This window comes from Podarcis vaucheri (genome assembly GCF_965113315.1).
Source record: "Podarcis vaucheri genome assembly, chromosome: 3".
NCBI classification, from domain to species: Eukaryota; Metazoa; Chordata; class Lepidosauria; order Squamata; family Lacertidae; genus Podarcis; species Podarcis vaucheri.
The window spans coordinates 9,401,981-9,421,529 of record NC_138761.1 but is presented as its reverse complement, the minus strand read 5'-3'; the positions used below and the strand labels follow the sequence as shown (position 1 = coordinate 9,421,529).

At 42.3% G+C, this 19,549-nt stretch overlaps 1 protein-coding gene across 2 annotated transcripts in view; it reads right to left on the bottom strand.

The window, feature by feature from the left end:
* USP34 (ubiquitin specific peptidase 34) overlaps positions 1 to 19,549 on the bottom strand; it is a 108,939-nt gene that overhangs the window by 29,971 nt on the left and 59,419 nt on the right. For both annotated transcript variants that reach the window (XM_082217173.1, XM_082217174.1), the window contains 21 exons: positions 18,746 to 18,955; positions 17,718 to 17,843; positions 16,371 to 16,493; positions 16,194 to 16,277; positions 15,666 to 15,752; positions 15,189 to 15,389; positions 14,509 to 14,591; positions 13,479 to 13,519; positions 11,533 to 11,657; positions 10,754 to 10,906; positions 9,609 to 9,713; positions 8,611 to 8,666; positions 8,399 to 8,519; positions 8,012 to 8,195; positions 6,778 to 6,941; positions 5,392 to 5,457; positions 3,034 to 3,180; positions 2,862 to 2,918; positions 2,653 to 2,730; positions 1,585 to 1,679; positions 912 to 1,084 (listed from right to left, as the gene is read on the bottom strand). In XM_082217173.1, coding sequence (XP_082073299.1) covers positions 912 to 1,084; positions 1,585 to 1,679; positions 2,653 to 2,730; positions 2,862 to 2,918; positions 3,034 to 3,180; positions 5,392 to 5,457; positions 6,778 to 6,941; positions 8,012 to 8,195; positions 8,399 to 8,519; positions 8,611 to 8,666; positions 9,609 to 9,713; positions 10,754 to 10,906; positions 11,533 to 11,657; positions 13,479 to 13,519; positions 14,509 to 14,591; positions 15,189 to 15,389; positions 15,666 to 15,752; positions 16,194 to 16,277; positions 16,371 to 16,493; positions 17,718 to 17,843; positions 18,746 to 18,955 — 2,479 coding nt within the window. The remainder of the gene's footprint in view (positions 1 to 911; positions 1,085 to 1,584; positions 1,680 to 2,652; positions 2,731 to 2,861; positions 2,919 to 3,033; positions 3,181 to 5,391; positions 5,458 to 6,777; positions 6,942 to 8,011; positions 8,196 to 8,398; positions 8,520 to 8,610; positions 8,667 to 9,608; positions 9,714 to 10,753; positions 10,907 to 11,532; positions 11,658 to 13,478; positions 13,520 to 14,508; positions 14,592 to 15,188; positions 15,390 to 15,665; positions 15,753 to 16,193; positions 16,278 to 16,370; positions 16,494 to 17,717; positions 17,844 to 18,745; positions 18,956 to 19,549) is intronic.

Sequence of the window (19,549 nt, the reverse complement as noted above, 5' to 3'; positions counted from 1 at the left end):
GCACCCCGCCGCGGGGATTCGAACCGCCGACCTTTCGATCGGCAAGCCCTAGGCGCTGAGGCTTTAGCCCACAGCGCCACCCGCATGTGTTTGTACATGCACCAATAAATGGGCATTCCTGCTTAATGAATTAAAAGGTAAAGGTCCAGTCATGACCAACTCTGGGGTTGTGGCGCTCATCTCGCTTTATTGGCCGAGGGAGCCGGCGTACAGCTTCCAGGTCATGTGGCCAGCATGACTAAGCCGCTTCTGGCGAACCAGAGCAGCACACAGAAACGCCGTTTACCTTCCTGCCGGAGCAGTACCTATTTATTTACTTGCACTTGCGTGCTTTCGAACTGCTAGGCTGGCAGGAGCAGGGACTGAGCAACGGGAGCTCACCCTGTCACAGGGATTCGAACCGCCGACCTTCTGATCGGCAAGTCCTAGGCTCTGTGGTTTAACCCACAGACCACCCGCATCCCTTGCTTAATGAATTACAATGACCCCAAATCAAGGTGGGCACAGCACCCCTTTGGAAAGGCCTACCTTAAACTGGGTCCCATTCCTAACCTCCCTTTTAAGCCCCTCCTCTTCCACAAAGGAAAAGGGGACAGCTGATGGAAAGGCCTTTAATGAACGCATGAAGGGCTTAGTGGTTTGCCTTCCCGCTCTGGATCATGGTTGCACCAGCAAGAAAAGACGGAGGGGCAGGCAATCTACTGAACCATTAACCAGTCATGTCAAAAAGTTCAAAAAGCCCCACAAATTTTTCTGAATGCTCATCACTTGAAGGGCCAAAGTACCACAGCGTCTGCCCAACTCTAGTGGAAACCATGTTGCCAGAAATATCCAAATAGATGAAGAGGAGTTATCAAAACTGAAACAGCTTGCCAGGCGCAAAACTGCGGAGGTGAACTAAATTCAAATACCTTCTTTCCTGTCATTTTTCCCCATAAGAAAATCTTCAGTGTAAGGTGTCATGTCCAGACGCAGGGGGAATGAGAAGTGCGTGTTGACTTTCTCCTTCATCATAGTGACCATGTTAAAAGTGTATCTCATTGTATTGAAGCTTAAAATGCGAGGCAATTTCTTAAAACAAGCCCTAAAGACAAAACAAGCAAATAATTCCTTGTGGCGTGCGCCTTCCTTTGAGGACCACTGTTATTTTTGAAAGTATTGCTCATGTATAGCACAAGCAGATCTGTTCCTGGTATGCATGACCCAGCTGGCATGAAATCCTAAGCAAAACCGTGCAAGGTCCCAGAATAAAGATCATGGCTCACAGTTGTCTTGTTCCAGACAAACCATGAGCTGAAATCAAGATTTGTTCCCAGTTTGTCTAGGGGAGAAGAGCCTTGGTTTGGAGGGAATAAGGCAAACCATGGCTCAGCCCTGGGTAATGCAACAGCAGCTGAACCAGGAGAGGAGTGTAGCAGCTGTAATATTTGCTCCAGGAATCCACACATTTGCACTAAGCCATGGATTGGCTTAGTGTTGTTGAGTGAATTGGGTTTATGTCTGTTTAGACTGGTAACTTCTACCAAAACTAAACATCAACAAGATTTTTTTAAAAAATCCCCAAGTGTTTTCCCTCAATGATACCTTTTTTCAGCCCGTACTTTCTTTCCGCAGTGAGAGCATGTATACATGTTGTCCCCTTCCAGGGTATCTTTAATGGTAACTTCATCAAGAGATTCCTGTATGTAAAACAGAAAGGAAACAGCTTTATTTATTTATGTATTCATTTGTACAAACTAAAGAAATGAAACTAAGAAATGAAAAAGTATTGAGCGTGAGAAATCATGTGTAAAGTCAGCACTGTGAACTCCTGCCTTAACAAAAATACTTGTTTTTAATACATGCAACTGTGTCCCCCAATCGAAGATTGGACTTGTATCTCATCCAAGGCATCGTAAAACACACACACACACCACAAGTCCACATTCAAGCTGTCCGCAAAGATGCTGGTATAGAAAGGATAATAATACATTATTCTTTCTGACATCATCACCAACTGCAAAACCTACAACAGCTAGATGCAGAATATTACCTTTCTGTAATTGGACACTATGTTAAGAGTTATGGCACTAGGTAATCTCTAGTGGTGCTTCCTCCACTGATAGCCAACATTTGTCAGCAGAATGTGGAGGGGGGGGAATTTTCAGCTGTTCCTCCTTCCCCTGCAAGCCTCTGGACACTGAGGGGAGCCCACAGCAGAGGGTGGGGCATCACCACACCCAGCTTCATTTCTGCTTTGTTGGCATCAGCAGAAGGGAGAACACCCACTAGTCCTCATCAGTATGAATTGTTAAAATTATGTGCAGGATTCAACAAATGAGTCCCCCCCTTCCACTTATGCAACCCTCCCTCCATGTGATCCCCAAAATCGGCTCAGGGGACAAGGTGGTGGAGATCCCTCACAACATCACACGAGAGGAGGAGAGGGTGGATTGTTTTGTCTGAGGTGCCAGAGAACTTGGCCTGACAGAATGACTTAGAGCAATGCTGAATTATATTATATTACTATAAGGAGGGGAGATTACAGTGGTTGAGTTTATGACAGTCAAAGCAGGCAATGCTGGGCTAGACAGATCACCGATTCTGCTTTCAGTTGCTTCAAATGTTTGCTTAACAGAGGCCTACAATCACTGCAGGTTCAGTACCACTTACATAAATATTCTTCATGTCTGCTACCTGGCATCTCACCGTGTAGAACTCTTCAGCAGTCTGGCTGACATGTTCACAGTCCTAAGGGACAGTGGGTTTTTTTAAAAAAAGAATTAACAGGAATCAGTGACTTTATTCCTACTTGAAAAGCAACATCTTAGGATTGGGGAGTGGGGAGGGAAATTGGCAGGCAAAGTTAAGTAGCCACTCACCAAGGAAACAACGTTGTTTGTGATAACACCTCCAAACAAGCTTTTCACCGTATTCTTCTGTGAATGAATGAATTTATTTCAGTCAACAAAATAATTTACTTCAGCCAGGACAATAAAATAAAATGAAATCCGAAAATTGGTTTAAAAATAATAATAATTACGGGCAGCTTACCAATTCTGGAGACATTTCTTCAATTTTTGTTATTAGATCTGTGAAGAATTCGGTCATGTCTTTTTGTTCACCGGTATTAAGTGGCTGTTTATCCATGGTGTAGGTTTTGCAGAATGGTCTTGGATTGTATGCTTTGCATTCACTTTCCTGTGTTGAAAACAGACAGTCAGAAGCAAAAGGCAAAAGAAGCAATTAAATCTTTAATCTTAAAAAGTAAGAACACACACAATAATTCTTGCAGATACAGATATCTTTGGATGCTTCTGTGCTAGCAGATTCAAGATAATCACATGCAGCTCTGAGCTTCAATAGAAGTGAAGGAGTAATTATGATTTCTGCAGCTCTGAGATTGCACAGGTTATTGAACTATTACAGGGTCAAAACATGGAACATGCTCAAACAAACCTTCTGAAAGCTAAGAAGCTGCCTTATACAGAGACAGACCATTAGCCCAGTGTTGTTTATACAGAGCAGTCTTTCAGGGTTCCAGATAGGGAACATTCCCAGGCCTACCTAGAAAGGCTAGGGATTGAATCTGGTGTCTTCTGCCCGCAATACAGATGCTTTGCCACTGAGCAACAGCCCTTCAACTTGCCAAAATAAACCCCTTAGAGTTTCATAAGAGTCAACACCTTCCATTCCAGCAGTCAGAGGAGAGGCTGGGATTAGGCCTACAATGCTGTATTTGTAATATCAAGCTATTGTCTTGATATTATTTCAAACTATAATGTGGAGGACATTTCTTCTGGGAGCTAAGAAATGTTTTCTGTAACAGCTGAAATCCCATGATCATCAGAACACCGGGCAGACTCAAACACCTTATAAATAAATTGTAAGATGCAACAACATATTGAGTCAAATAAGAACTCATCATTTTCTCCGTACCTTGACTTCTCAATGAATCCCATCATTTAGGGGCAAGCGCATGCATGGGTATTTTTTGGCAATGGGACTGTAACTCCAACATCAGAATATTTGAAGAGACATTATCATAACATTCCAGAAGTGCAGTACCGCTTATGGTGACCTAACTGCCCTAATTTTGGGTCATGATTTAGTATATTTTCTTCATATACTAAAGCCGGGGGCTGCCAAGCTTTTTGAGGCAAAGGGCACATTTGGAATTTGGAGAAAGCACGGTGAATACCAGTCACAAAACGCCTGCCATGAGGGTGTCACATAACGCAAAATTGGGGCTGTGCCATAACATAAAATACATAGCCAGAATTTTACATGCTTAAAGTGTGAGGAGAAGAAGAGGATTCCTGAATAGGGGCTTTCTGAACCTGAGAGGGTGTGCCAGTCCTCAACTTTGCCTGTCTGCAGGCAGAATACAGTGGAAGCTTGGGTTACGTACCATCCTCCTTACTACAGGTAATGAGCTCCGCTAACAGAGAAGTAGATGCTCCTGGTTGCGAATTTTGCCCCAGGATGTGAACAGAAGGCCCCATTAGCGAAAACGTGCCTCATGTTAAGAACGGTTTCGGGTTAAGAACGGACCTCTGGAATGAATTAAGTTTGTAACTGGAGGTATCACTGTAGATGGTTTCAGGGGGCTCAGAATGCTTGTTAAGAAAACTCAGGAAAGTGCTCTTTTGAAAAAGTGGGATGCTTGGATTTTGCATTAAGACTGAGGCCTACCCCCCCCCCTTTATGGTGAATAGTGGAGGATTCAGATGAGCCTCTCCAATAATGTATGTGAGGATGTTTCGATTTATCCTTCTAGGAAGGGATTCTTTAATTTTTTTGGCAGCACATCTTGATAAAGAAGGCGGGAAGGGAAACCAGCTTGCTCAGAGGCATTTTCCAACTCATGACACTCGCTCGCACTCTGCTGGCAAAGCGTTATAATGCTTTCTGTTTCGGCTGCAAAAAATAGTGAGGCATTTTTTAAACTCTTGGTGCTTGAGAAAGCTCCAACTGAAGTGCAGTCATCTGTCCTGGGACAGGACACACATAAGGGTAGCAAAAACAGCAGTACTAAGGAAAGAATATATATAGCCCTACATACACAGCCCTGAGCTATAAGAGAAGAACAGTCTCTGCCTGGGTGAAGGTAGGGTGAAACTGGAGGAAGTGCCAGAAGAGAACTAAAAAAAGAACCCTGTGATCCTCGGATGAAGGGCAGTATACAGATTTAATAAATAAAAATAATACTAAATAAAACTTCAGGCACATGTCTTTGCCTTGAGCAAATCAGATGGATGCCACCAACATAATGGATGTCTCTGAAGTTAAAACACAAGAACCTATTATGCTCCACCACCGCAGCAGGCAGTCATAGACTAGCAGACCGCTATTAAGGTCATCAAATACAAAAGTAAGCATTTATTTTCATAAGCGCTTTCCCAAACTTACCATTAGATGTGTAAACATTTTCTGAAGTTCTAAGAGGGTGGTCTTGTGCTTCATATCCTCGGAATACTTTTTAAAAAAGATGTAAGAGTGGGAAAAGAAATGTTATTTTGTGAAGTTTGTAGTTTATGAAAACAAACCTTTTCTTAAAAGTTGGAGAAAACTGTAGGATTGCAGCATTTTACAATGTAGCTGAATTCAAACTATTCCGGAAAAGCTGGACTTCATTTATTCAGTTGCATTTATGAAATAAACTAAATTAGGAAATGAATTACTTATTTTAGGCTGGGGGAAGGGGAAGTTTATCTACTGACTTATTGCGTCAATATATGCATATTGATGGGAATTCTCTCTATCTTCTTCTGCAAGGTAATACACTTTCCTTCTGCAGTTGACCCAGTGGCGGAGGAAGGGGTGTGTGGGTCCACCCTGGGTGTCATCATTGAGGGGGGTGACAAAATGAGTTGTGTGTTTGCTTGTTGTTTTTAAAATGGGCTCACAAAACTTTTTAGGAGCGATGTGGTGGCTTAGGCACCTGCAGGTTCCTCACTGCCTAAAACGGCAGTGTGGGACTTGTGCCTGCCTACAGCCTCTCCTTCAGCAGCCCTACAGCTGAGAGGAAGGCGACGAGAGACTCCAAGCATCGGATAGGCTCGCCCCGCCCCTACGAGCGGATCACCCTGCCCCGGCTGGAGGACACGCCCCGCACCAGGCACCTGAATGGCTAGCTATGCCGTTGAGTTGACCAATTTCAGAAAACAACACCCCCTTCCATTTTGGCCTCTGACTTGGTTACACTGAGGTCAGCACCAACCCTACAGTGCTAGATTCTGATGAGTAGACTTTGAAAGGGATAAATGTTACATTGAGCATATGAGCCAATCTATGCCACTGCAGTCTATTCTGATTGGCAGCTGCTCTTCAGGGTCTCAGGCAGGCAGGCAGGAAGGAAGAAGAAGAAGGAGTTTGGATTTGATATCCCGCTTTATCACTACCCGAAGGAGTCTCAAAGCAGCTAACATTCTCCTTTCCCTTCCTCCCCCACAACAAACACTCTGTGAGGTCAGTGGGGCTGAGACACTTTAAAGAAGTGTGACTGGCCCAAGGTCACCCAGCAGCTGCATGTGGAGGAGTGGAGACGCGAACCCAGTTCCCCAGATTACGAGTCTACCACTCTTAACCACTACACCACACTGGCTCTCAAGAGCCTTCACTAACACTGATATCTGAGATTATTTTAACTGGGAAGACATTCTGCATTTATTTCACCACTGAACAATATTGCTTCAGACCATTATTCACTGTAGTTAGATTAACTATTTGCCAAATCACTACACCACCCCATCTAAAATGGAAAACTTGCTTCCTGTTGAACCAGGAAGGTCATACCTTTGCAGTGAAGATGGCTTGCCTGGCTTCCGGTATCATATACAGCTGCTGAATAGTTGATGCCAAGTAACACGTTGCTCCAAGGTTGGTTAGACCCACAAACCTGCACTCAGCTCTGACATCATCATGTGGCCAATAATCCCACTTGTAAGGTGCATGGGAAGCTGGAAGAAATGGCAATTTTATTTCTTAATACTGGGTTTCAAATAACTGTCTGCCTGATTATTTGTGATAAGTGAGAATGGCCACTGATTGTCCCTTCTCCTAACCACACTATGTTTGGGGTTATACAGTGGTACATTGATTTTCGAACGTCTCGGAAGTCGAACGTTTCGGTTTTCAAACACCGAAAACCCTGAAGTAACTGCTTCAGTTTTTGAATGTTTTTCAGAAGTTGAATGTGCCATGTGGCTTCTGTATTGAGTTTTCCATAAGTAACTGCTTCTGTAAGTAACTGCTTCGGTTTCCAAATGTTTTGGGAGTCAAACGGTCTTCCGGAACAGTAAAAGGTAAAGGGACCCCTCACCATTAGGTCCAGTCGTGGCTGACTCTGGGGTTGTGGCGCTCATCTTGCTTTATTGGCCGAGGGAGCCGGCGTACAGCTTCCGGGTCATGTGGCCAGCATGACTAAGCCGCTTCTGGCGAACCAGAGCAGCACACGGAAAGGCCGTTTACCTTCCCACCAGAGAGGTACCTATTTATCTACTTGCACTCTGATGTGCTTTCAAACTGCTAGGTTGGCAGGAGCTTCCGGAACGGATTATATTCAAAAACCGAGGTACCACTTTATTTTGAAAGCGGCCCAAGGAACCACATTTCTGCACTGCAAGAACAGGATGATGGACTAGATGAGCCACTGGCCCGATCTCGCAGGCTCTTCTTATGTTCAGATCCATTTATTGAGCCAAAAGAAGGCACTGAAATGAAAGCCAAATGGATGCTGGCACTGTTCTACTTTTGCTAATTAATACTGAACACGAAACAGGAGAACGACCAAGAAACTCCAGCATTTTCTCAGTTTGGCCAGAAAATGTCAGCAGCGAAGATTTCTCCTTAAAAAGCAAAAGGAAACAGATTTCTGCTTGTTAAGGAAGGACTGGATTCTTGCAAGGGGTGAGCCAAAAGTGCACCGTAGCATTTTATCAATAAACATCCAAAAATTCTAAGGCAAGGAAAGACACTGAAAACACCCTGCTCATTCTCAAATGCCGAGAAACTAACAAAATATCCTTACATTGCATGTGCTGTGCCATAACCCAGTTGTGGAGCAGCCTGTAGTTCTCTACGGAACCTTTTACCATTTCTACCAACAGGTCGTAAGCAGCAGCCCTTGAAGAATGAGACTTGCACTTTGGCTGTTGGCGGTCTTTTAGGCTTGGAAGCAAGAACAGAAGATTGAAGATGTCTCTCAGAAACTCCTGCAAAATGAGAGAAGTATATCAGCTAAGGTTATATTAATGGCAATTTTGGGTGGTGCTCTACGGAGAAAGTCAGGCATGCAGAAGGTTCATGAAATCAATGGGGCTTGTGGTGAAAATTTCCCTTTAACAAGCATAACTGTCTCTGGTTTGCGCCCAAGGTTCTGAGCAAACTGTGGTGGGAGAGCAGGTCAAGTTCTTACCTGCCCTTCTCGGGAGAATTTAAAAGGCGGTTTGTGTTTGACTACGCTTGTTGCCAGGCGGAGCAGACCTGTAAGACCATCATCTTCTATGTTGCCATCTTGATGGTCAAGGATTTCTCTGCTGTAAAATGGAAATTGAGTGCCTGTCAGCTAAAACAAACACTCTCCTATTGAAAATACGCCCGAAGTGAACTAGCAAATTTAAAGCTTACCTTCGAATGCAATCTGCCAAATGTCTTGCTAAGGCATCTAAATCAAGCAATGTGGTCTAAAGAGAGAGAGAAATGTAGATGTAAATATAAATAAATTGGTGGAATACACTGGTTGGGTTATGCAATAAAAAGGTACTATGTGCAATTTTAGTCTCACTTTTGTACAAAGAAAAGGATTTTTTCCTTTGAAAATAAAGCTATAGGGTAGCATTCAATTTTTTCCTTTTTTAGGTAAACTGCTTTGAGGGTTTTTTTCTCCCTACAATTAAGCAGTGTATAAATTTTATGAAATAAATAAATAAATAAATGAGGTGCGCCCAGATTCCTGGGCAAGCCTAGTGGAAATTCAGAAATTCTTCCTTTGACCAGCAGGCCTCCAAAACAGCATCACAAGCTTTTGAAATTCCTTTCATGCAACAGAGGTCTGCTATCTGGCACAGGGAGCTGTTGTGTAAGAAAAGCAAGCCGAAAGCTCTTTTGGACTGGAGAAACTAGTCATGCTGACGTTTGCCAAGAATTTTCTTAAGTAAGTCTTAGGTAAGCCTTTTTTACCCTCTGATACTTAGAAACTTAAGATTTATATCCAACTGGCTGTGCTCAAGCAATGATCAGCTCTGACAAACGCAGTTGAATCCTGCTTGGTTGCAAACCAACAGTGGAGAGCCTTATCTGTCTTAAGCTTGCATGTATGAGAAGAAAAAAAGCAAGTTTTGTTTGTCTGAACTAAAAAGCCCAAACTCACTGGCCTTGTGTGTGTTGTGTATATATAGACAGATCCCATTCAGGCTCTTGAAGAAAGCCATTTCTGTCTGAGCGTGCAAAGGAATGGGTCAACAGAACAGCTACAAGGATTGCATTTTTCAGTTCTTGAGGCTTTTAACCCATGCTCCGAGTATAGTCAAACCTGCCTCAGTTTCAAAGGAGCAAGGTTGCAATTGGTGGTGGTGGATTCTTTAATATAAAACCAATGTATATAATACAGAACCAATTGTACCCACCTGACTAGCATCTTTTACATGTATATTATCTATTAGTTTGCACAGCAACCAGAAATATTCCTTACAGCCAGACTGTAAGATAGGTTCTTCTTCATAATCTTCAATCTGAGGAAATAAAAGTTTGTGTTTTGTTTTATCTATTTTGATCCAAAAAAACACATAGAATATGATGAAGGGTCAAAACTAGATGGTGACTATTACTTGATCTATTGGTCTGGAATGCCAAAAGGTAAACAACTGAGAAACTGTTTTACCTTTGCTAATACAACTAGCGAATCAGTGCTTATGTAAGCCATGCCAACAAAACAACCTCAGTTTGATAATTATGACCCACCTATTCCAGGACGAGTAACCATAAAAAGTTTACAGCAGCATATAAGCAGAGGGGTGAAAGGGGAGGGGGGCATGTCAAGGGGAAACTGACTGCATCAACACATGACATTATAAACCTGGCAGTGACATCAACTGGCAGGATAGACAGTAACAGCATATGGGAAGGCAGGTAGAACAGAACTGATCTTACAGAGCTATGTGTAGGTCCACAAGTAAGGAGCATCTCGACCCCCATCGTTCTACCCGGACACTGAGGTCCAGCACCAAGGGCCTTCTGGCGGTTCTCTCACTGCGAGAAGCCAAGTTACAGGGAACCAGGCAGAGGGCCTTCTCGGTAGTGGCGCCCGCCCTGTGGAACACCCTCCCACCAGATGTCAAAGAGAACAACAACTACCAGGCTTTTAGAAGACATCTGAAAGCAGCCCTGTTTCGGGAAGCTTTTAATGTTTGATGTATTATAGTATTTTAATATTCTTTTGGAAGCCGCCCAGAGTGGCTGGGGAAGCCCAACAAGATGGGCAGGGTATAAATAATAAAATATTATTATTATTATTATTATTATTATTATTATTATTATTATTATTATTATTAATGTTACAAACTGGAAAACCAGCAAGACATACAGTCTTTTTAACGGCTGATCTAATCAAAATGCACAAACCATCAAGACTTGGGGGAAGTAGGCAGAGAAAAGCTTGCTCGAACTGTGCATCAATTTAATTGGGAGAAATGTGTTTTATATTTGCTACACAACACAAATGCCATACAAATGAAGCTGCTAAGCTTCTTGTTTGTTTTTGTTGTTGTTTTACCTTGATAGGCTTTAAGGCCTGAGCATCAGGAAGAAACTTGAGCAACGTTGAAGCAGCCAGCAGCAGAAAAGATCTGTTTATTGAGTCTCCCCCATCCAAACCTGACAACGATAATTTATACAGGCCATTGCAGGACTCGTGACGAACTGCAGTCTGAAATGAAAAGAGATTGCCATAAAATGGAACCCATTTAAATGAAAACTTTTTAAAAATCCCCTTTCCCTCTAGCATACTTATGAAAACTACTTTCAACATGTCTGTTAGTTGCTGGCATTCTGAAACTCATCACTTGTGCTAGTTTTATAGACGAGGGGAAAACCCAAGACTTCCAACCAAGTGCTGAGAGCTAAAGAATCATGCAAATGGAGCAATTTATACTGAAAATCAATTTGCAACCTTGGTTTTGAAAGCTGAAGGGAACAACTACTTTATACCCTAGATGCACAATGAGGGCATTCAACAGGCTTAGGCAACAATCCTATACACACTAATCTCAGAACAAGTTTTATTAAGCTCAGCAGATTTCACTTCTGAGTTCTACCCAACAAAGTCATAAGCGAAGTAGGCCCAATGAAATCAATGGACTTAAGTTAGTCCAGTCAGTGGGTTAATTCTGAGTATGACTTACTTGGCTACAACCCTTTGAGTGGATATGCCTAAGAATATGTTGTTAATTAAAAAAGCAAATGAGATATATGATGTTAAGACCTTTCAATTGAATTTGGCTCAAGGGTTTGTTAATGTAACTAGAATTATGTTTCCCCACCCCTTAGGCTTACCTCAGGAATGAGAAGGGTGAGTTTCTTTAGCCAGTCTTGTAAATTATCGCTGTCTGCTAGGCTGGATTTCACCAAAGAGCAGCAGTGAGCCCAGCTCACTAGGAGCCACATTGAATAGTGAGTAACTAAAAAGGAAGAACCACATACAATTGTTATACCTCACACACATACAATGCCATTTCATTTATTTAAAGGCTAAGATCGTCACAATATATAAGAACAACAACAACAACAGCATCTTATTTCTAAATCTTATACTAAATCCAGATTACACTGCATAAGCTTTCATGGGTCAGCAAGATACAATTCTGCCTTTAATGAGGTGTGCATGCCCATATATACCTATTATTTATTTTCCAAAACACTAGACTGCCGAAGGGAAAAATAAGAAAGGCGGAGTCCTCTGAAACAGAGCTTCTGTATACAATATTTGGCATGTGTCTCTGCCTGCCCTGGGTAGGAGGAGGAGACAATCCATCTTTGGGTGTTCTCATTGCACTATGCTGAGAATGAAGATTTTGCTTAGATGGTCAAGCATGGTAAAAGGGTAAGGCACAAAACCAAGAAGAAAGAGGCATTAAGCTAACAGAAGGCCTGATAAGATATATGACACTTGCTAACTGCAAACACATGGACCAAAGCTTGGTGTGTATTTTCCCCTTTCTTCCAAGAAAGCCAGCTTCCAAAGTGTTGAATCCCACTTGACATTTTAGTGCTTGTGGGAAGAACCTGATTGTGCAAAGCCCTCAACATGGTAAAGTTACTTAATTATGGAAGCACTAACATCATTACTTCACAAAAGTCTCCACCTACCAACCTCAAGGTCTGGACAGTAAATGAAACACAAAAATCTACTGGAAGAACCGAGCTGCTACAAGAAAGCTTGCAGTTTCAAGTAAAAACAAAAACTCTGAAGTGTGTTGCCACAGCTTTTGCCAATCTGTATACCGCAGGAATACAAAAAACAGCTCCCTTGGCTATACACACACTCTTATTCATCACAGTAAATTGAAACTCAGCATGACACTTATGTTCACATCTGAGCTGCAAGGCTGGCCTTCACAAAATTGAGGTGTTCATGCCTTCTTTGATGGAACTAGCCTAGGAGTTCTTTACAAACCTCTTTGGAGCCAATTATTGTTCTCTCCTCCACAGAGCATAGAGAAAACATACAGCAGAAGCCCTTGTCAGGTCAGATAAAGTATCAGGTGAACAAAGATGGCTCTGATACCCTACTATTCCTTGCTCACTATCCAAAGCGAGGGAAAGAAAAATGTTGTGGTCAGCTGCTTGTCCGTGCAACAGTAACACACACCTCAATTTTGCTGCTGCTTCAAAGCAGGCAGGTCTGGAACTGCAGAACACTCCAGACACTGAAGAAGAGCAAGCATGAAGTCACATGAACAACCCTGACACTAAAGCAAGTGGGAGGAGCAGTCCACTCCTGGATAATCTCCATCTTTTAAGTTTCCTAATGGTGCATAATGCTCTATTCTGTGAGCTTTGCTTTCAAATTAATTTCCCCCCTCCACTCCTCTCCATATAGGAGGTTAGAAACCAGAACTAAGTTTGCCTTGAGAAGTGACATGGCTTTTAGATTACAAGCCTGAGGGCAGGTACTGTATTACTTCCTGATTTTATAAGCTGTTCTGGGCTTTTTTCAGGTTAAAGAGCAGAGGAAAAAATGTTTAAATAAAATAAACTGGAAAGTGCTCGAAACAGCAAAAATAAATACTTCAACACAGCAGCTTCACTGCTCAAGTCTAATAAATGCTCTCCATAGCAAAGGTTTGTTGGTCAGCTCTACTGCATGGGGAAATCTTCTCTGCAATCCATTACTCATGTTGACATGACATATACAATTAGCTATGAATCAGGAAAAAAGATTTTCAAGAATGAAACTGTTATTGGTTTAGTAACCTTCCTGTCTTCATTTATTCACTAACCTTCATGTCTTGACCTATGATCAGCTTGAGCTTTCAATACCCTGTATAGGAAGAAAATCAAGTCAATAAGATCTTGGTGCAAAACTCTATTAAAAAAAAAAACCCCTTCTGCAAAAATCAAGCAATGAAAAATGATATTTCTTTTCACTCCTCAAAATATTACTCATTTGTTCTCAGTGGATTATTAAAATATTAAAATACAATTTAGTATGGAGGGTTTTGTGTTCTACTCCTAATTTTTCCCCAGGATGCTTTGTGCAATGAGACCAGCAGAGAACAAACTAAAATGCGGAATTTTTCAGAACTATGCAAATGCAGGAACTAACTTAAATGCAGTAGTATTTCTAACATTCAATGAGGGGAAAGGGGGCATTAACTGAGGGCAAAGCAGAGAGGTCACACTGTGTGGCACCTTGTACCAAGTTAGGAACGGATGCTGGGAATAGACCTGATTTAGGCCCCCTGAGATACTCAAGAGATACTCATGACAGGCAGATTCCTAACTTGGTGTGGGCTGCAACTCCCCTGAGGTCAGCTTACTTCTCCTTGGAGAAATATATTTAGCATGTCTGGAAAATAGCGGACCTGCTGAATCCTGTGCCAGCAATGAGGGCTGTGGGAACTGCCAGGACTCACACCAACAGGGATCAGGGCAAATGGAAAAGCCAAACCAAGTGTCTTCAGCAACCAGAATGATGCCCAACGCCAATGCAGAATAGTGGCTAACAACCTAACAACCTTCTTTCAATCTCTCGAGGCCTCTGGGCCATAATCGGGTCTTCTTTGGGCACCAAGTAACAACCAAGGGAGCACATGCAGTTGGCTCACTTTTCCTTCAGCTCCTGAGGACTGGTTTGCGGCTCAAGTTTGCAAAATACCGAACAGAAAAGACGCTTTAAAGAAAACCTAAACAGCTTCGTCTATTTGTAACATCATAATCCTTTCTGAAACTGGGAAATCAGTATGATGCTTTAATGCAAATATGTATACTATAAATCTTACCAAAGATATTAAAAAAAGGTTATTGTACCTAGGCGCCAGGTTGTCATACGTATAGGCAACACACATAAGTCGCTGTATCAAACTGGTTCCCTGGACAAGTACAAGAAATACCTTTAAAAAAATTGAAGCCAAAAGAAAACAGTTAATGCAACTGCTATCTTAAAATATAACATATTTCTTATGCTTTAAATCAAATCAGAAAAATAAATATGCTGACTCTATGTATTGGAGTAATAAGCAAGATACCCTGAACTTCAGCCAGCCATTAAAGTACATTCAAATTTCCTATGTCTTAAAGTATTTTCTAATCTGACTGGCAGTTGCCATCACTTGCTGCCTCACCCGTTTTTGTTTGTTTATTTACAGGAGATGCTTGGGATTGAAGCTGGGATCTTTTGCACACAAAGAGTGGGAGAAACCATAGTATTTGGACTGCTGGATAGTGACAAGGAAGGAAAATGTTTTGGGGGGAGGGATTTCAGACTGCATTGAAGTACTAACAAAAATCTCTCTTTTATTCTCTAGGTATGCAGTCTACAAGCAAGTGGACTCTGTCTGTATGCCTGTGTCTGCATGCACACAATGTCTTTCTTAAGTCTTGGGAATGGAAGCCACATAGCTGAAGAATCCGAGACTGAAAAAACCAGTATGCATCGGGGTAAGCCAAGTTCAAAAAAGTTTATGTTGAATTTCTTGTTCGTTCCTCACCTCTGTCAAGCGAGGTATATGCAGGCCCTTTGTGTGGTCTCCCGCAGTCTTGCGTGATTTCCCTGGCCAAGTTCTTTTCCTGTGGCTCTCTGCTACTCCAGACCAGGCAAAGACATCGTGATAAGCCAAATCCAGATCAGAAGGATCTACCGCAAACTGGCATATCAACTTCAGCAAGCACGCAAGGCAGTCTAGTAGCCACTGCAAATAAGAAAAGTCTGGATTAGCTTGGCTTTCCTTTGCAATTTGTTCAGCTAACAGCAGGACATTTTAAAAGCAGTGCTACAGGGACACTGTAGAAATTCCCACGGCTCAAAGAGCCCCATACACACTGCAGATCATAAAGCCCCGAGAACTTCGGAAAAGGACTCTGAAAACATACTCCACAGGCAGAAAACGGCTGACATACAAGCTTCCAACAGCACGCCTATGCAATGGTAACCCATCTTATGATTAAGAATCAGGCACGCCACTTACCACAGTCCATGATTCCTGCTCTTTAGGCTCTAGAATCCCAGAGTTAAAGATTTCCAGGAGCTGCTGAAGCCCTCCAGAAGCAACAAACTACAAGCAGAATAAAAAAGTAGCAGTAAGAGCAAATGAAAACCCCAAACAACTTTGGTCGCAAGAGACAAGTATATTTGTGTACATTACTGAGCAACTTTTTATTGATTCAAGAAAAAGAGTTGTTTCGTTTTAGTTTTACATGCTTTCAAAACTGCAATCCCACATTTGGTGTCTAAAATGGAAGCAGTCCAGGATCTCTGCTATCTTGCTCTACTACCTTATTCTCTGTTAACTTGTAAAATACTCTACTGATAGGATCGTTCACATAATACTTTCACATCACGGTTTCAGCAAGCAAGGTGCTTGTTTGCAGCAAGCTAGACCTTTCTCTTAAAATTGTGCCTTCACTTATGCAAGTTCTGAAATGTCACACTACCATCAACAGAATAAAGATCATACATACAATCACTGGAATAGCTTTCAATAGTAGTATCAAACCTTGCAGCTCCATGTGTTTTTACTGTTTTCTATTTGATCTTCACTCGAGTCATCAGAATCTGGATACAGATCACTGTAACTTCCCTAAAGTTAATGACAAGAAAATTAGTATTACAAAAAAATACACAGATTATAAAAGGCACTTCATGCTATGCATAGGAAAAAGAATGACACTACCGTGGATTCTCGCCTTATTCTTCTGTTGGGTTTTCCAAGAGCTTCAATTATTTCAAGGGCATACAAAAGTTTATGGGCACTTTTTATTCTCAAAAGATCTTTCCAGTTGAACCCATCATTACCCTTTTAAAAAAGACAGAAGAGTATAACTTGTAAGTGAAGAAATAAGCAACACCAGCACACCAGGTTAGAAACAATGAGCAGTAATTTGGATATAAGGTTTATCAACTATTCAGACTGAAAACTACTGATGTGGACAACATGAAACAAAGGTTCTTGGGTTGTGGTTTGGGGAGCGCTGGTGGGTTCTGGTTTTTGACCCTGAAGTAAAAGTGAAATCAAAAGAGGAAAATGCTGAAATTTATTCCATAAAACGTATAAACTGCTTGATTGTAATTAAAAACAAAAACAAAACAAAACCTCAAAGCAGTGGTAGTTTCTTTGTGGTTTCTACAGAAGAAGCAACCTGCTTTCAGTTTACTTTAAAAAAAAAAATTAAACTGAAACATAGCTTGTGTCTTCCGCAGTCTTGCAGGGAAAACTTCAAAGAAATACTCCACTATGTCCAGGGTTCTCCCCTACTCACACATACATTAGATCACGGCAATAGAGAACAACTTTCAAATATCCTCTCACATGGTGGCTGAGAGGTAAGAAAATACAGAGCTTTTACAGTAACTCAAAGAGAGGTATGTACAGTTCGGTGCGAGTGTTGCTATAATAAATCAGCACAACCACCAAAACGTAAAACTGCCTTCACCTGCTATCCCAGGATGTATTGTCAGTGGATCAATAGGAGCACTCAGCCATCGTTTCTTATAGCCTTTCTAGTACAATTTCACTGAGCTTTAAAACTCCAAGCAGCTTTGGCCTGTACGCATTTGTGAATGCTCTTGCACTTCTGGCATTTATAGTGTTAATATCTGGGTCAGAAGAATTCACCATGCATGATACCATGTAAGCGCAACAGGAATCTCTGGTGCACTACCATCCAGGTACCTGAAGCCACACCATGAATGAACATGCCAATTCAAATGAATGAACATGCCAATTCAAATGAATGAACACGCCAATTCAAATGAATGAACATGCCAATTCAAATGAATTTACACTTGAGCTATTGTGACCACGCCAACAAAGCCAACCCTCTCCTAGACGTGCTTCTGATACTTTTTGTGCTAATACCATTCAACTGGCATTGCCAGAGATGGCACACCAACTGTCATGGGCACTGGAACACGTGACACCAAAATGCCACCAAAAACAGAATGAATGAAGACACCATAAGAGGCTACTAGCATCATGTGTTGACAGATACAAATATTTAAGGAGTGATGCTTCACTCACCTGTTCATCAGAAATATTTTGAAATGCCTGAAGCATATTGGGACATGTAGGCAGAAGCATCAACAACTCCCAAACTCGCCTGGAAAGGTTTTCTGCATGAAGATGAAGTTCTTCACATTTTACACTCTGTGAACAAGCATACAAAAGATCTCATGTTAAGTCATAATTAATTCAACTTAATTCAATCATGGGATATTTACAACCAAAGATGTAGGGCTACATTCATTCATAACGCTATACCATGGCTTGAGAAGGAGGTGGTCTGTGTGTGAGGGAGAGCTGAGAAAAGTAAGGATGAGGATGGAGGAAAAGAAGGTGGTGAAAATGGGGGTGCAAAGGGGGTTGCAAAAAAGGAGAGGAGGCATGGATAAGGGGGTGAAGGTGAAAACAGGTGCAAAGCCAAGGTTACTGAATGAAAATGAGGCTTCAAAAATGGGGCTGGGAAGGTGAATAGGGAGCTTAATTGTTGCATGGGGTGGGGAGGTTAATGTGGGGAGAATGGCAGGGGGTTGGTGAGTGTAGCAAGTAGGCACAGCCCATATTCCATAATAATTTGATTAAAATCACCGTATTTTTCACTCCATAAGACGCACTTTTTCCCTCCTAAAAAGTAAGGGGAAATGTGTGTGCGTCTTATGGAGTGAACGCAGGCAGGAGGCTCTGCTCAGCACTCCCTTTAAAGAGCCGCTTGGAGCGTGTGTGCGGCTTTTGGGGGCTTTTCCCCGAGGAGGGAGAAGGGCAGCCCGTCTGTCCCTTCTCCCTCCTCGGGGAAAAGCCCCCAAGAGCTGCACTCCCTTTAAAAAGCATGTGGGCGGGTCTTGGGGGCTTCTCCCTCCTTGGGGAAAAGCCTGCAAGCACCGCACGCACGCTCCATGTGGCTCGTGAAAGGGAGCACTGAGCAGAGCCTGGGGTACATACAGGCTCTGCTCAGCGCTCCCTTTAAATAATATATTTTTTCTTGCATTCCCCCTCTAAAAACTAGGTGTGTTTATGGTCAGGTGTGTCTTATGGAGAGAAAAATACGGTACCTCGCTATCTTCCATAGCCACTTCAGCAGGAGGAGGTTTAAAGGAGGCAAGCATCTCCAGCAAATCAAACAGGGTGGTCAGATGAGGTTCTTGCAGGAGTAAGAGCATCGGAATGTTGTCCTTCTGAGGAGGTGGTAAGCAGGATGCGGGAAGCTGGACGCCTTCTCCCTTTCGCTCTCTCCGTGGAGCTCCCAAGGACACAAACACCATCTTGGAATAACAAACAGGGATTTCTTTGTAAGAAGAAGCACGTACTGTAATCAGCATTTGCGTAAGGCAGGTTTCCGAAGACAACTGGCATCCCACCCACCCATCTGTAATGTGCACGAAGCGGTTTCAAGCACCCTATCAAATGCCGCCCCAAAGTCTGCTCCTGTAGCCGAAGACGAAATGCACAAAACAGTCACCTGGCAAGGAACAAGTCCGTACGCCAGAGAGAGTCCTTAACGGCAATGATCTTAAAAGTGGTACTGTAAAGAATAATACAGCCCCAAGAGAAGAAACAGTGGAAAGTGATTTTTTCAACTAAAAGCGTAACAGTGCCACTGAGAAAGATGAAGTGGGTTGCGGCCCACCAACCCTGCAGTCTTAACAAAATTAATATGTATGACAATATTATAATACTTCCCTAGGGAAAGACATCTGGTGGTCTAAAAGGGTCTCTGCTCCTCCTTCGGATATAGATGGCCAATAACATTTAAACCTTACTTAAGACCTCAAGGGAAGATACAACCCCCTCCTCAGTGCCCACATCTTGAAAACATGAGATAAAATTGCTTGCATCTTTTAAGTACTATGTTCATA